Source organism: Habropoda laboriosa, unplaced genomic scaffold (assembly GCF_001263275.1).
Source record: "Habropoda laboriosa isolate 0110345459 unplaced genomic scaffold, ASM126327v1 scaffold22, whole genome shotgun sequence".
NCBI classification, from domain to species: Eukaryota; Metazoa; Arthropoda; class Insecta; order Hymenoptera; family Apidae; genus Habropoda; species Habropoda laboriosa.
This window is the reverse complement of record NW_017100261.1, coordinates 8,488,706-8,506,904: the sequence shown is the minus strand read 5'-3', so window position 1 is coordinate 8,506,904 and position 18,199 is coordinate 8,488,706. Positions and strand designations below refer to the sequence as shown.

The 18,199-nt window shown below is 42.2% G+C and overlaps 1 protein-coding gene across 1 annotated transcript in view; it reads left to right on the top strand.

The window, feature by feature from the left end:
• Positions 1 to 14,546: 14,546 nt before the first annotated feature.
• The window catches only part of LOC108572775, a 23,449-nt gene continuing 19,796 nt past the window's right edge, over positions 14,547 to 18,199 (top strand). Inside the window, exon 1 of the mRNA XM_017935056.1 lies at positions 14,547 to 15,423. Within this exon, the coding sequence (XP_017790545.1) occupies positions 14,547 to 15,423 (877 nt within the window). The remainder of the gene's footprint in view (positions 15,424 to 18,199) is intronic.

The window sequence follows — 18,199 nt, the reverse complement described above, 5'->3', positions numbered from 1 at the left end:
TACATCCTTGTAATCAGATTTAATTGGTAGCAACGGTTGTGAGCAACAGCTGAAGACTTCTTGGTGGTAATTAAGGACGAAGAATTGAGGGAAAAAAGAAGGGAAGAAGAGGGATGAAAAGTTGTATTATTAAGTTTCTTTCTAGTTTATAGATGTTGTTTGTTCTTACATTGGTGTTGTTGACGTAGAATGAGAGAATTATAAAGTTTCACAGTTGGGAATTGTGGATTTTAAAGTGCATACTGGGATATAAAATTAATTATAAAGTGTACAATTGTATATAGTACCTAGAATCTTAAAGTCGCACCGTGAAATCTGGACTGTGACATCTGGATCCCTAGCATTTGGATTTTGAAAACATATCTTGAACTAGGGATTTGCATCCTTGGACTCTTGGACTTCTGAGCTTCTAAACTTCTAAACTGCTAAGACTGTGCACTGTCCAACTTTGAATGCAAACCTTGGACTCTTGACTTTGGATTCTTGGATTCTCGGCTTTGGATTTTTGGGCTCCGGTCTCTGGGACTTTTGGCTTTGAATTTTTGGACTCCAGTCCCTAAGACTCTCTGCTTTGAATTTTTGGACTCCAATCCCTAAGACTCTCTGCTTTGAATTCTTGGACTCTTGATTTTGGATTCTTGAGCTTCGATCTCTGGGACTCTCGGCTTTGGATTCTTGGACTCCAGTCCCTGAGACTCTCCGCTTTGAATTTTTGGACTCCAATCCCTAAGACTCTCCGCTTTGAATTCTTGGACTCTTGATTTTGGATTCTTGAGCTTCGATCTCTGGGACTCTCGGCTTTGTATTCTTGGACTCCAGTCCCTGAGACTCTCCGCTTTGAGTTTTTGGACTTTTAATTTTGGATTTTTGAGCTCCGATCTCTGGGACCCTCCGCTTTGAATTCTTGGACTCATGATTTTGGATTCGTGGACACCGGTCTTTGGGACTCTCGGCTTTGGACTCTTGCACTTTTCATTCTTGGACTGTGGACCCTTTGATTCTGGACTTTGGGCTTCCAAATTTTGGACTCTTAATCTTTGAATTCTTGAACACTCTTGGCCCCAGATCTCGAACCTCGAACCGTAAATCTTAGACTTCACCAATGGACGTAAAAAAGTGGATCACGTACCGTAAAATACCAAATTCCGTACTCTCACAGATCCACAATGAAACGAATATCCACGCAAACGATATCCATCAAAATCATCCAAATGATATTCCATCAAGTGCACAATTCACACCTCTGATATTTTTAACAGGGTGAAATCCACCACGGATATAAATTTTAATAACTGTCGACGATCGAAAAATTACTACAATTTACACACGTACACACGCACACACCGCCGTTTCAATCGTCTCGTTAGCCACGCGCTAATTGGAAAATGAATCGCGTCACGCACGATCGATGATTAAAAATTCGCAGTGTCGTCGCGAGCCCCGTTCGTCTCCTTGTTTTAATTAAATTTCGCCCTGGCCACCGTGTAGCGCCTGGTTAATTAACGTCCCGTGCACGTTCGTTTCACGACGTGAAAGTTGCACACCCACCTGGCCTCGCTGCATGACGTTCACTTCACCGTTGTATTGCTTTCTTTACCTTCCCTGAGACGCCCTTAACGGGTGGAGCGAGGGTGGCGTTTAGGGGCACTGTGGACGCCATAAAACGCCCACCAGACCGTGATGACGCGATCAATGACGATCGTCCCCCGGACGTTCCTGTTAATCTGCAAAATTTGTTTTCCAGTCGACCACGGACCGGAAGTCGTGGCACTCGAGTACCGACACGCCATAAAACACGGTTAATGACATTGTCGATGGTGTTGTCGGTTCTTCTCTTCTGCAACGGCATTTTTATGGTTATGGTGGCTACTTTGAACGAGGCTGCTCGCTTCGAAATCGATAGCGTACGCCACGGGTATACAAGCCTTCTACACTACGTGTCTATCTGATCCAATTTTTTCGCCGTACAGAATACTTTACGAAGGAATTACGACCACCCCCCTAGAATTACGTGCCCGGCGTTGTTTGAACTTCCCCCCTGTTTACTTCACGTCGTTCAATTCCCTACCACGGAAGGATATACCGTCTCCTAAATCGTCGCTAATGCGTTGATTACATTTGCATGAAACGAAAGGTTTCCACCTTCTGACGGAATTTTGTGAGATAAAATTGTGAAATTTACCATCACACGATGTTTGCCCGCGCCATTTAACTTGTTCATCTTGAATAACTTCTCGACCATGAGTTGCACCTTTTTCTTCTATTTCTTTCTCTCTTCTGAAGAGGAAGAGCAAATTCTCGTGGAACGAAGTAAACATATTTTTACTCCAGCTTTTCGTATTCCTTTGAATTTCACTTTAAGAAAATAACGTCGACTTGCAGAATCTGTGTAACCTCTTTGGCTAAAACTAAAATGTACATGTACTAGAAGAGAAGATAAAGAAGATTCACAGATTATGAAATTTTGAGAAAAATAAAGAAAAGGCAAAGAAGATTCGCAGATTCTGGAATTTTGAGAAAGATGAAGAGGGGGCAAAGAAGATTCGCAGATTTTGAAATTTTGAGAAAGCAGATTTACAAATTCTGTATACCAACGTTATTTCTTTGAAAGAAAACTCCGAAGAAATATCGAAGCGTGGATAACAATCTGTTATACTTACTTCATTCTGCGCCAAGTCAACAACAACAAAAAATTTAAAAAGAGGAGCAATACACCTACTTCTCCAATCTCCGATCTAAATACTAGCTAAACACAGTCTAAAGCTCTAAAGCTCTAAAAGTTCAAGGTGTGATAATTAGGTAAACCAGTTTGCATAATTTCCTCTTTGTTTGCGAAACAAGCAAACATCGGCGGTACGTTGAGCGAAAATATTCTCCACGGCGATCTCGCGTTCCTAAAATATTTGCGCGTAACTTCCGGCTCGTTTTGCGTTTCAGCCTCTCGCGTTAACATTTCTCACCGTGCCACGCTCTGTTCAACAGCGGCGTGACTTTCGCCGGAGAAAATTCGCCGCGCTGGAAATTAATTAAGCTCGCATCACGGGAATTAAAATGGACGAGCCACGCGGGCGCAGAGAGAAAGCGAGTCTGTATCGTTTCCTCCACGAGGCAATAATTCCGCACGAAAGGTGTACCACGGCAGCTCGGGTATTTGTTGCGTAAAATATGCACGTCGGCTAGGATTCGTCGATAAATAAACGATCAGGGCGGATTGAATTTTCAAAGCGGTGCTGAATTTCTAATGGAAACGTTTACATAACAATTTTCAACCATGGTTTGCATTCAATCAGACACGTGTTCGATCGAAATCCATCTGGAAAAATGCGACTATATTATGCATGAACCGGAGGAGGAGGTGCACCTTTCGAAATCTCCCGATCGATCCATCCTCCGCCAGGTTGATCGATCGCGTGCGATAAGAAACGGACATGAAAATGTACCGGCTTCGAGACTTTTCGAATTTCAAACGTCAATTCGTTGTTATCAATCTGCGATAATGCACGACGATAAAATCGGTGCACGGTAGTTTGAAAATTGCACGGAAGAATAACGGCGGCAAGCCGCGATAAATTTGAGAGGAGTATGAGAAGGAGAAGTGGAATTTAAGAGAGTAGGAAAAAGGGGACCGTCCATCACGAGGCCCCGCGGGCAGTTTAGGGAGCAGGAGCGCTCTTTTTTGCCCTGGGCAGAGCCGGGCAGCGGCCGGAGCAAATGACGTTGACAGTTGTAAAAAAGAAGCGGGGAACAAGGATTGTGGTGGGTGTGCAGGCTCGTTGGTACACTCGTGAGGTGTTTTGTACCATTGGTTCCACTTTTTTCAACACGTGCCTAAATAGTTTACATTGTTGGCGTTAGTTTGGGATTCTTTCGACTGTTGCGGGGCCCTAGCACTATCCTTAAGAATGAGGACTGGTGTTGAAGTCCTTTCCTTTCCATTTCCAATTTACACAAAGAGAACATTAACTCTCAAATGTTAAATAAAAATTATAAACAATGTCTAAGTAATACTGCATACAATTACTCAATTTTCAATTGAACCAGGCTGCTTTCGTACATTCTCGACGCTACGTTCGCAATTTCCGAAGCTTTCCGGCGGAATTTCGGGATTTATACGGACTTAGAGAATTGTGCCATGCCTGAGAAGTGATTTACTCACACTACTTACTGATTCTGAAAAAAATTCGAGTTTCCGAGAAATGATTGGCTTCACTACTTGCAGAATTCGGGAAATCTGAAATTTTCGGGATCGGTGCAAGTAGCGTAGTCTACCATTTCTCAGAGGCTCGGACAAATCTCGATGTCTGAGATATGGTTGACTTCACTAATTAACTACGGCGACGAAAATTTTCTAAAACATCTCGAAGCTAGTTAGCGAAGTCAACCGTATCTGACAGGTCAAGGTATTTTCGAGCTTCTGAGAGATTATTGACTCACACTACTAATTAGCTTCGGGAATTTTTCGTACATCATGGTAAACTTTGCTTTTTTATTCCATGTTCCTAAAATTTGTCTATTATTCTGATAAGCTTATTTTACAGGTTAAAATTCAAGCAATCCAATGGTACTTTTTCCAAATTATTCTACGAGTGGGAACAGTGTCAAATCAGCAATTGAAACTTTAGCAGCGATTATTGTTGTTTGCTAATAATAAACAAAATTCTGTGTACATATACACTACCGGCCAAAAGTTTCGAATCACCTCCCACTTTTCATCAATATTAAATCTGCTGCTAATTTTTTATAGATTTCAAGTTTATCTCAATTCCACTTTTATCTCATACCAATTGATTCGAATGATAAAAAATTCTCAAAGTCGCTGACGTTCTTCTGGAAATTTTTATGTAAATTGCAGTGCTCAGTGATTCCAAATTTCTGGCCGGTATATGTATATATTCAGAAAGGGCATTTCTTTACCTTTGAAATGAGCCCAAAGTCGAAATATTACGGTTAAATTACGGTTAAAAAAGTGGTGACATGTCTGATTTTGTCAAATTTTTCAAAATTTCAACATTAAATAGTGGCTGTTTGATGCCTTCCATTGGCTGTAAAAAGTGGCTGTCGGTCTGTGGTCGCGCGCTATTTTTCATTGCAGCCAGAAATTTTTTAGCTTCTTAAGCAATTTTTTAACGCGCCGAGATCTACTTTTATTATTCGGCACGTCTACCGCTTCTCAGAAGCTCCAAATCAGAATCTCAGTAGTGTAAGTCAACCATTTATCAGAAGTTCGAAATTCTTCAGTATGGTAAATAACGAGTTAAATTTTTTTCAAAGTATAGTTCTCACTGTTAGGCAGTGTGATCGCTATTACATTTGTACAGTGTCCCGCTCGTTCTTCGAGTAGGCATAGTCTACTGCTTCAATATCGCTCCCATGCTCCCGTTTGTCTTGACCACTTCACGTACAGCAACTTCGTGAACGGACCTGACATGCTTCGTTTACGAACATTACAACGTACTATTACGAACGTACTTATGTCTTCTGTAACAATTACTTTGCAAGCAATATTAACCCTCCGTAGGCAATCTGGGTCTTTGACGACCCAAGTGAAATTTCACTCCCCTATGCCTTCGAAACGAATTTCTATTTTTATCGAAGAAAAGTTTAAACATCTCACTTGACGAACAATTGAGCGACGTAGCAGAGACTTCGACACGTACTCCAGAAATTTTTCACAGTTTTTGAAAGCTTGAAAGTGTAAAAAAATTAGACTTGGACACGAACTGCCCAGTTTGCCTGCGAAGTGTGAAAAATATATAACGTGAAACGTTGAAAAGCTAGAAATTGAAAAGGAAACTCCATATAAATGATCCAATTTTCGATAAATTCCAAATCAATTCCCTGTCTGTTTATTTTTTCAACGATAAAGATTTCAGAAATATTAACGAATTTCAAAAAACAATTAGCTGAGAAAATTACCAAAACCTAAACTGTTCGTTATGCCAACGGTACCACTTTTACTTAGCTACCAATTTTTGTCGTTCTTCATCTTTCGCGTCAGTTTCCTTCGAATCTCACAATAAAAAAGTCAATTTCTCAAAATACCCGCGTTTCGAAATGTTGGATAATTTTCTTATCTGCTTATTTCACATCTCGTTGTTCCAAAGGTATCAGTTACCAATACGTTTCTCTTCTTCTTTCACGTTTGTTCTCCATCTGTCCAGCTCCATTCTTCCATTCTCTTCATCAGAAAGTTTCCTTTTGAAAATACTCGCGCTGCGTATAGTCAAATAGAAATGCCATCGTTGTCCTTTCTATTTACAACGCGAGGCAGATCCCTGTGCCGGGAGGTTTAATAGGAAAAATGCGGCGAACGCAGCGGAACATTTTCCGCGGCAGACAATAAAGACGGAAATGATAGCAATGTGAATATCAAAGTAAAGGAGCGTCGTACCGTAAAAGCATAAAAACCAAGGAAAGCCAGCTAAAGCGATCTCTTTGGAACGAACGCCTTGGCGCGACCTTTGAGGCATAAAGCCACGTTCAAAGTATAAATAAGCGAAGAAACGATATCTATGATTTTTTTTTCTTCCTCCTGCTTCGAAATGTCTTCGTTTTTATATCTTTCGCGAAGAAAATGGGTATCGTATATCTTTAAATACTTCGAACAGCTACGGAAGAAAAAATAGAAAAAGAAGGGACAACAAATTATCCTCAGTTTACGATACGGCCGACACATCTGCTATTTTTGACGATTGGAATATTTAGTTTCGTAGCGTGTTATTAATTTTACAATCAGGGGAAAACCGCCAGACGCTTAACACGTTAACCAACCCTGTTTTGTCTTCCTTTCCGTTTAGCCCGCGATATCCGATTTCACCGATATGCTGGCGGAGATCTGTGTAAGATTGCGATAAGACTGCATGTGTTTTAATAATACTCGTTAAAATTTTTTTTTGGTAACAAGTAATATTTAGGTACATTCTTTTATGATTTCCAGATTATTTAAAATTTACCAATAGTAGAATATAATTTTTTAAATTGTATATCGTCAGTCACCGGTGACTGATGCGGCCCAAACGAAAAGTATAGTGTCAGTCATCGGTGACTGACACGGTCCGAACTGACACTGTCCGAACTGAAAGTATAGTGTCAGTCACCGGTGACTGACGCGGTCCGAACGAAAAGTATACTGTCAGTCACCGGTGACTGACATGGCGCTTAACGTGTTAATGGGTTTTTAAGTGTCTGGCTTTTCCTGCTCAATACCAAACTGACGCATCGTAATCTTATTCTTCGGACCAAGGACTGACTAAAACGTGGACAACAATAGGACGACATGAACACCCAACTTTTTACCGGTGACTGACATGGCGCTTAACGTGTTAATGGGTTTTTAAGTGTCTGGCTTTTCCTGCTCAATAGCAAACTGACGCATCGTAATCTTATTCTTCGGACCAAAGACTGACTAAAACGTGGACAACAATAGGACGACATGAACACCCAACTTTTTACTTTATCCTTGACGTACAGATCTACCGCTACTTGCACTTGACGTACCAACCCCACCACAGGGCGTGAACGACAGGACCACGATCCCCCCTAACCTTTCTCACCTCCTCCATTGGACAGAACACCATTCCCACCGTTTTCCCAATTTTCACTAAGACACACCTCTGTGACAGACGGCAATGCATAAAAAGGACCGAACAGTTAAAAATAAGAAACACTCTGGACTCTTGGACGAACGATTACACTGAACTTTGCACCTTAGGACATCGGACTTACACATAATTAACCGTTAAGAATTTAGTTATATATTGTATTAGTGTTATCGAAAAACTGTGCTGCAAATAAAGAATTATTTGCCGTCACAGATGAGAATAACAAACGTGCTCGCTCGAAATTATTTATTAATTCTTATTTTTCAAATTTGCTGTTCGAAAAGTACGTCATTCGTCAATTCACAGCGTTCCTCTATCTCCGACAGTTTTCGAGATGTTAAGCGAAACACATTTGCCACGTCCAACATTCGCAGCGACTTTCATCCCTTCACCGTGGATGATTGCCGATAAAACGAAAATACGCGTCGAATATTTTTCCGGGGGCTACTGGCGTCTCGATGTTTCGTCGAAATCGGTGATTATCACTTCGAGGTGTTTCCTTGTAAGCGAAGAGAAATATAGCAGGAGTGAAACATTTTTGTCCGAGACACGTTTAAGAGTGCATAAACGAACAGTTTTACGCACCGCTCCTTGAGATGCGCAACTACTGTGCAACTGTGGCGTGAAAACTTGCGGAGCTCGCTGTTATCAATATGCCGGGCACGGTAACGACGCCATGAAAATAAGGAAGCTCGGTTCTATGCCAGGGAAACTTGGTCAGAATACTCTAATTATTGGACTTTACGAGCGCTTTAGAACGTGTCGACACCTCCTTCGGCTGTAAAGATACTCCATGGAACTCGGGAAGCTGGGAAATCTGTTACCAGCCAGTTATTTAGCTTTAGCGAAATCTTATCGGAAAAGGTAGTGCAAGGGGTGTTTAGAAATTTTTTAATCCACCTTTAACGTTCAGTTAAACTAGTAAGAGTCCGAACTTAAGCTTTAAGTTAAGAACTGGTAAATTTGAAAGAACGAAATTATTGGGAATTAGTTAGAAATTTTCTCGTTTAGTTTTAACACTATATTAAATTATTATTTCTTTCACGATTGCAATATTGGTGCAACGTACTACTAAAGATGTGCGAAAAACATTTTAGAAATATCATTAACGAATTTCAAAAGATAAAATTATTGGAAATTATTTAGAAATTCTCTCGTTCAAATTGGCACAAATCGTTCCAGAAATATTGACGAATTTCGAATGAAGACATACATATTTTCAACTTCTCGCTAATTTGAGAGATGAAAGTGTTAAATGCAACCCTTCCAACAAGTAATGCAAAGCAAACACCGTCGCAGCATTCCCCGGCAGAATCTAGCAAAGTGTTCCAACTAGCATTCTCAGGTTAATTCCCAAAGCCACGACTACAGTGATACACAAATCTAATCAACCATTGTCTCGCGGCATTAAATCCTACGGAGACTTCTATCAACTAAAATCCGCAATCGCTTCCCCCGGATTCCTTACGAGCTTCCGTGGCAAGCCGGGTAAATAACAGTTACTGAACTTTGTAAAGCGTGTGCAACACTGAATGGACGCTCATCAATCAAAGCAACCCTCTGCATTCGAATCTTCCCTGCTTGCGTTCACACTTGTCATGTCAAACATATTTCACCCGCAGAATCCATTCCCTCTATCCCTCTATGATTGCACGCAGAATGGAAGTGTCGACGATTTCAAGTGTATCGTTTCCAATCTGTCACGATCGTTCGCCGTTAGATGGTATTCTGAAATATCGAATTCTGGTAAAGTGTTTTCTAATTAGTCCTTCTTTCTTTCTTTAAGCGATGCTGAATCACTTTTGCTTCTTTGCATTCTAATCTATTTTCGCGGAACTTTTGAGAAGAGAATTAATTGTGAAAGTATCATATTCTTCGTAGGATGAAATTTGTGCGATTCTGTTTAATAGTGAAATTTCTGTTAATTTTAATTTCGACCTAAATGGAATGTTATTAATTTTGTGGGATTTGTTATACCCAGTGCAGTGATTTTTCATTTTGTTCATTTTACAATTGTAAAAATATCACGTGAAATCGAAGAGACTCGATCTGTCTCACTTTATCAACTTTAAATTCCCCTTATCCTCAGATCCATCCATGAGATTTCCTCGAGTCTCAAAATGTCGGAACAATTCGTTGAAAAATGAAGACATTAGTCTGTAATTCATTTTTTATGTAATAAAGACAGCTTATGTTGCTTGGGTTGTGCTACGTTATATTGTCTTTTTAACTTCTACCTAAGGTACTAGCCCCAGTTCGTGATCGTTTTGACTAGCCCCCTTACACGTGGGCTGAATGTGTCTAAACTGTGGCAGATCAATATCTTCAAATTTCTTCTACGAGGCAACAGCTTTTCCTTTTACGTGAAACATTAGATGTGAAGCAGAAGTGTGAATATGCTATAATATTTCTTGTATGCTTATTTCGTTAAGCAGACAATCGTCCTAAGTACCTTTTTCATGAACTCAATGGTAAACCCATAGCTCTAACTTCATCCTACTCGTCTTTAAATACCCTCGCAATATTCAGATCCACAAAATTGACAAATACTCATATTTCAGATATCCTAAATTGACTTTACTCGACTTTAAATACCCTCGCAATGTTCAAATTTACAAAATTGACAAGTGCTCATATTTCAATAATCCTAAATTGACTCTGCTCGACTTTAAATACCCTCGCAATGTTCAAATTTACAAAATTGACAAGTGCTCATATTTCAATAATCCTAAATTGACTCTGCTCGACTTTAAATACCCTCGCAATGTTCAAATTTACAAAATTGACAAGTGCTCATATTTCAATAATCCTAAATTGACTCTACTCGACTTTAAATGCCCTCAGAATATTTCATTTACTCAAAAAAATTATTACAATCCTTCAAAACCACAAAATTGACAATTTCTCATATTTCAGTAATCCTAATTTGATTCTACTCGGGTTTAAATACCCTCGCAATATTCAGATCCACAAAATTGACAAATACTCATATTCCAGATATCCTAAATTGACTCTACTCGACTTTAAATGCCCTCAGAATATTTCATTTACTCAAAAAAATTATTACAATCCTCCGAAACCACAAAATTGTCAATTTCTCATATTTCAGTAATCCTAATTTGATTCTACTCGGGTTTAAATACCCTCGCAATATTCAGATCCACAAAATTGACAAATACTCATATTCCAGATATCCTAAATTGACTTTACTCGACTTTAAATGCCCTCAGAATATTTCATTTACTCAAAAAAATTATTACAATCCTCCAAAACCACAAAATTGACAATTTCTCATATTCCAGATATCCTAAATTGACTCTACTCGACTTTAAATACCCTCGCAATGTTCAAATTTACAAAATTGACAAGTCCTCATATTCCCATAATCCTAAATTTCTCCTACTGAACCTTAAGTACCCTCACGATATCCAATCTCCCAAAAAAAAATATTAGAATCCTCCAAACCCACAAAACTAACAAACCCTCATATCCTAGCAATCCTAATTTCACTCTACTCGACTTCAAACACCCTCACAACGTTCAAATCGACAAAACTGACAGGCCTCCATACTCCACCAACCCTAAATTTCTCCGTCTCGACTTGAAACACCTTCGCAACACCCACCCAACCGCAAAAGAATTTTCCAAATCCTCGAAAAAACAACCCTCGCCGCACTCACAATATTCCCACGATCTCCGTACACCGAAACAGCTGTTAAGTTCTCCAAAGCTACCAGCTCGACCAACCAACATCGTAACATTTCCCTCGCGCACTTGAAACGCAATCGTACGCCGCGATTGCAGCACCATCGTGTCAGATTCGAAAAAGCAGACAAAAATGAGAAGAGAAAAAGGGAAAAAAAGAGGAAAGCACAAGTGTCGGTGTGTGTGCGATTCAATGCGGAACGGAAGCGTGAACGATGCACGGGGTGGCCGGGGTCGGGTTAGCCAGGAGAGAGTAGTCCGGTGGTGAGAAAGGGAGGGTTGGCTGGCGGCGTGTCTAGTAGGGGGGGATGCGCGGTGTATTAAACCCGGTGACTCTTGCCGCGCAGCGTGGGAGTTAGTTCTGGTGAGGGCGCCAGCCAGCTCACTCGCTAAACTAACCCACCGTCCCAACCCTTCGATCCTCCATCCCTCGACCTTCGGCCAACAAAGCAACATCCACGGCCGCAACCTCCTTTCACCGACTCCGTAGCCGCTGTTTTTTCGCGACTTCCTGGCCGGCCCCGCGGAACAACGGGAACAACTAAACCGAACCGGCGATTGCATCACGTACGAAACACCTTTCGCCACCTTACGCGTCTCCCAGTTACCCGTACACCGCTCGGCGAGGCGAGCATGCGAGAACACTGGCTCGTCGGGAGGGAACGCAGCTCGACGTAATAGAAAGTGCTCAACGTCGTCGTCGATAGGGTTGAACGAGTGTACCGACACACACGGAGGCAGACGCACATTCTCGCGGTGAACCACCACTCGAGACACCACGAGGCATCGCCGCTGCGAAAAGGAGGAGAAGGAGGGAAAAAAGGAACGCTTCTGTGAGATCTCTGTCGTTTCGAAGGGAAGAGAAGAAAAAGAGAGCTTCGTAGCTCGAGGTTGAAGAACGCCGCTTTCCTAGCAGCAGCATGCCTGCCGACCGCGGTTCGCACCATTTTGTGTTCGCGTGATCGGTTTACAATAAGCGAGTCTCTCGATCCTCAACCAGCTGTGATCCGTCGGTGATGGTCCAACTGACCGAACGTGGAAGAGAAACTGGTCCTCTTCGCTGCGAACGAGAAACGAGAAGAAGCTACGTGTAAGAGAAGCGGTACGAGAGTGTAAACGAGCGTAAGAGCAGAACGCTGGTCTTCGACTAGTGGAAGCCGAAGTTTTGATATTTCCGAGTCAACGGAACGTCGGTCCTGTATATTGGGATTATCACGCTGTAGAAGAAGGGACTGGAGGAGAGAAGAGTGGCATGTGCGACGGGAAACAGGGGATTTGAGCGGCAGGGAAGGTTATCTGTTAGCGTAGCGCATGAGAAAGGGTCCCACGGTGGGAAATAGGAGGAGAAGTGCGAAGGTTTCGCAGCACGCAGTCACAGAAGCAAGTATTCCGCACAAATACACCGTTTAAGCCTCATAACACCACGTATAATTACATCATTGAGTAATGTTCCGTAACTGCACCTCTGTCCGATAATTTTTTTATATATATATATATACACATACACACATACATACACATGCATATATATATATATGTATCTCTCTCTCTATATATATATATATATTGTATTCTCTGTTCACACGCGTCTCCTCTGTTGTGTCACACTTTATCTCTGTATGATCGATGTGTGTACTGTGTCTCTTCTTCTCCTTCGCTGTTCCAACTTCACGACGACCGGCCTAGTCGTCCGTCGTCTAATTAATTCCCTTTCCACCCACCGGGAGCACGGTTTTGCACATTTTTCGGGCACCTGTTGATCTCTCTCGTACTATACAGCCACTTTTCCGCACTCTAAAGTCGTTCGGAGAGTTCGATGTCACCACCGCTCTGCACGCCGTGTCACCGCACGTAGAAATTGCCTCACCGGCAGCACAAGCACACCAAAAAAAAACAAAAAGAAACAGAAGCAGCCTCTGTGAACCCGAACGTTCCTTGAACGAGCACGGTGATCGATAGTACCGGTTACGACGAGCAGTAAGTGTCCCCTTAAAGAACCAAGTAGAACCAACTACAGGACCTTGGAGAGCCTTTTGACGATCGCCACCGACGAGCTCGGATCGGAACTGTGATACACCGAGTGCGTGGAAAGTAGCATGTTACCGTTAACAGGAGATTCACGTCGACCGATTTTGGTGAACGATCAGTGGAAGGAACGGTCATGCAGGCGACGGGGAGAGAAATCAGGGGTAAGCGTACGAACAAGAGGCCCAGGAGAAAGATAGTTCGATCAGGAGCACACGTAACCCGTGGCCGATCGATTCATTGTTGCCCATCTACACACACACACATACTCTGTGCAAGCACCTTAAAAGCATCCATGACCAGCACCAACACACCACCGTTGATCACGGCACTCTCTGTTTCTCTCTCTCTATATATATATATCTATCTCTCGCTTTCTTTCTCTCTTGACCGCATAGTAATTAAGCGAAAGCCTGCTGCCGTGTCTGGCATAAACGAACACACAGCGTCATCCGTTGTTTGTTTGTTTTCTTTACTAACGGCCTGATTTCAGGACGCAGTGTAATCCTCAAGAGCCTCCTCTGTCGTTCGAGGGGTGAAACGGCGCGGTTCGTGAGAAATCATGCGAGGCTAGCGAGATCTGCCGCGTGGACCTGTGGATCGTGTACAAGTCGTTTCCGTGGATCCTAGTGATACAGAGAGAGACGCGGTGGACGAACGTGCGCGTGGTTCCACGTATATCTAGCCCCCCTTCCCCTCACCCGCCTCTGCCCGCCAACCCTAGAGCTGCGGACACGCTCAGATGAAAGAACGGACGAGTGAAAGAGAGGGACGCGTAGAATGAAAGTAGCCGTATGCATTTGAGAAACGTCGCCTTCGTCGTCGTCGTAGTTTCCTACATGTGACAAGGAAGTCTCTACAGAGAACGGTTATCGATTGATCGCCGGTCATCGCTCATAGTCCGCATATTCTTTCCTACGGTCGCGCCCCAACCAAAGCCGTTCCCACCTCACCTCCTGCACAGAGCTAAACGAAAAGTCGGCCTAAAACACAGAGTCGTGCCTTTCGACCTGGCTAGAGAGGATCGAAGATCGTGTGGGTGAAATTGTAGAAATATATTATACACACAATACTAGGAAAAAAGAACAAGAGTAATAGAGAAAGAGACAGAGAAGAAGGATAGTATCGATCTTATATTAGAATAAGGTTCTTCTCGTACGTCGTATTCGATTCCGATACGTGGCCGGTTGAATCCGGTGAAAAAAGGACACATATATGATGGCCGTATGCATGTTCTGGCTCCTCACGTACGTGGGACAAGGGCTAGACCTGGCCGTGGGGAATCGTCCGGTGATCATCATGCAAGGTGCACAGGAACAGGACTACCGGCACGGTATCAGAAAGAAGAGCGAGTTGAACTCGGTAGGCAATAACCTGTTGCACTTCAGGATATATCCTCCGGAGGCCTCTCACCGGGACGAGCTGTCCAACTGGCTCCTGTTGAACGACGAGCCACGGATCTCGTCGTGGGCACCGGCTGGTATATTGATCGACGACATGATCAGAGAGCCGAGGGAGCTGCAGACGGTCTTCTTCGCCCTGTCGCCAGCGATGCTGAACATGCTCTACTCGGAGTACGTGAACACCGCCACGCAACCGTCCGAGCAATTTTTCCACGAGGATCAGCAACAGGCGGGTGGTCCGATGGGTGGTCAACGTGGCAAGAAGTTGCGGATAGACTGTAGACACCCGAGGAACACCGTTAGCCTACCTATGAGAGTGTGCGACGACGAGATCGGCCAGAAGGGCGTACAGGAGACCAGACAATTGAGCTACGACGAACTGTTCGAGCAGAAACTGAACACTGCTGCGAATCTGAAGACTGACCCGAACTCACGGGGCCCAGAGAAACCGAGGGATTATCAGAATGGAGCACCGTTCGTATCCAGGCCACCATTCGGTCTGGATGCTAGCAAGCTACCTGGAAAGAGGAGCCAAGCACCGGTAGGACGTCGCTCCATCGACCTCGCCGGAGAGTCCGCCCCACATCAAGCTCAACCGCCGTCCTCCCTCGGGAACGGCATCACCGTCGCTTCTCAACTTATGCTCAGATCTACGAGAGGAAGCATACAGTACGACGTCCCGCAAATCGGTGAGTTTCCATGGTTTCTTCGTGTTACGTTGCTTGGTGGAGGTTGTTCCGTTGGAGGGTCTGATGGAGGTGAGGTACAGTTCATGGAAATGATGTAGTAGAGATCGAAAATTAAAGGGTTGACGGCACGAGAAACAAGCGATATTTGATCATTTTTCTTGATTAAACCAGCAAAGATATCGAGATATTTCTTTTTTCATGAAATGGTGCATCCTTAAACTGTAACAAAAAAATTTTTTTTTAATATAATTTTTGATAATTTTATAGTAAATTTTATGCCGGAAGTTAGCACTGTCTAGTAATGTGTCCTTTGGTCAGCGTGCAGTCTAGCACCTGCCAAAGTGATTTGGAAGCAACAAATTTTTAAGTATTATTGTTCTTTGATTGTTTATACTGGGATTGAACCGTCTTGTAACAAAAAAGTACACTTGAAAGTGTTATACCGTTTTGAAGAAGGAGTAGAAAAGAAATCGGTTTTATATTGCCTATAAAAATACTATAAATAAAGATAAAACATTGATTGTCCGTTCAATCCCTGGAGAAATATGTATCGAATTGAATGGACTTTATCCGAAGTTGATCGGTCGATTACATTTTGAGTTATCTTGCACGCGCGACCTGAAAAACATGGTTTCGTTTCAAAAGCGCGTTTGAAGTTGGAGCCTCTGACAGTTTAAAGCCCTGACACATCTTCACAAGTGTGCTTGTAACTTCGTTATTTTCATTAATTCGCCCTTAATATTACAGGATCACATGTTTCACGTGTACTGTCAATTTACGCAAATTTTTATTCGACCGTGGTATTCATAAATCGAGCAATGATTTCTGACTACACGAATTTCTAAAAATTAGCAATCTTTAAATAATGGAAATTTTACCTTTCAACTTAAAGGTGCCAGATTAAATTTAACAAATTCATCATCTTCTCGAATAATTCCCAATCTTCTCTTAAGTAGTTTTCCTCTTAAATTAAATTAAAGTTAACAAAAACGTAATGCAGCTTCAAGGTCCAAGAGTTTAACATTGCAGAAAGGTCCGGACCATTTGAGAAGTTAATTCGGACACGCGTAATTGACATTTTACAGCTGTATCCGACTATCCCTCAGGATCCAAATTGCCCTTCGAGCTCTTCCTCTGAAATCCCCCTCTCTACGAATTACAGAAATTTTCAGTGTTCTTCCACGCTCGTCCAGCGTCGTTGCTCAAAACTAATTCCGAAAGTCACGTTTCACCCGTTCTCCAAACACGCCCGTGCAAACGCATTTGTTTCCGCTGCACTTTGTCCATGACCGCCATCGTCGCAGCTCGCTCGGCACTCTTTGCTCTCTCGTTTCCTGTGCCATCACTTCCGACCTGTTTACTTTAATCCAACGTATTCAACATCGAGATCAACCGGTTAGAATTATTCGAAACGTTCAGATCGACTTCAGAACCTGTGGATTTAATTGCACCTCTTCGACATCGAGTAATTGATACGTCACCGGCGAAGTGTGAAGTCCAGGAAATGTATACTCCGCCTAAGCAATTAAATTGTGGAAATTTAGATAATTCTGGAGCTGAAAATTTTTCTAATTTTCTGGTAAATATCAATCTTTGCTACAGACTTGAATTAAAAGTAATTGATACGTTGCCACCAAAGTGTGAAGTCCAGGCGATGTATACTCTGCCTAAGCAATTAAATTATGGAAATTCACAATTGAATATGAAATGTAATCAAATATTTTTAGACCTGAAAATTTTGCAAATATCAATCTTTGCTTCAGACTTAAATTAAAAATTATAAAATAAATTTTCATTGTCCCCTCCTTTAATCACATTCAACCCTCTTTTTTCCTCAAAATGTGTAAATTCATAAGTTTGGCTTGAGGTACAATTTCGAGAGATAATTTTGGCTAACTTGCCATACTTCGCACTTTGTTAATAACAGATAAGTGTCTGAATGCCACAAATTGGCCACTGAACAACGTGGAACAGTTTCCGAGCAGTCTCGTGGACGTTAGGAAAAATTGATCGATAGAATATCGAGTCGGTTTGCAGACGATGGGGGTTGTTCTGTTTGACGTACTCTCGAATTCGATAGGGGGGCAAATTAATTGAATGGATATCTCGCCTTGAACTTAAAACGAACGGTTTTTCATTCACGGGAAAAATAAAAGGGCTGGATCGAGTTGTCGCCGGAGAAATCGAGAGCAATTTCTTGCCGATGCTGTTCACCGGGCATCCTTTAAATGTCACCCCCTCCGGGACCAATTTTCTCTGTACGTTATCATTGCAAAAAGCCCCTCGGCTGCTTTGAATCAGCACGTGTAACATGCTCGATATTCGATATCCCAATTTCAAATCGACCATTCGTACGCGCTCCCTTTTCCACCTATCGCGACAACGTACTTTAAATTCGACTGGATAGTAGGTGGCAGGATTAATATTTATGTAGAACCAATGCGGCGATGTCACGCTAATCCTCGATTGCGTTTCTCTTTTTGATCAACGTGTCCTCGGTGGTAATAAAGGATTTTACAATTCGTATTGTTTTCTCGTGCATCGTCAGCAATGGTAAATAAATGGTGAATATTGAGGTTAAAGTATATTGAATTTGGTTTTGGGGAACAGTTAAGCTTGTCGTTGTATTAAAATTGTTTTACTGGTGACATTTTGTCTCTCGACAGAAATTGAAATGTTCCAAAAAATTCGCTGATATCGAATGGTAAATAAACGGTAAATACCAAGATTGAAATATATTGAATTTGGTTGCTGAGAAAAATTAAGCTTCCCGTAA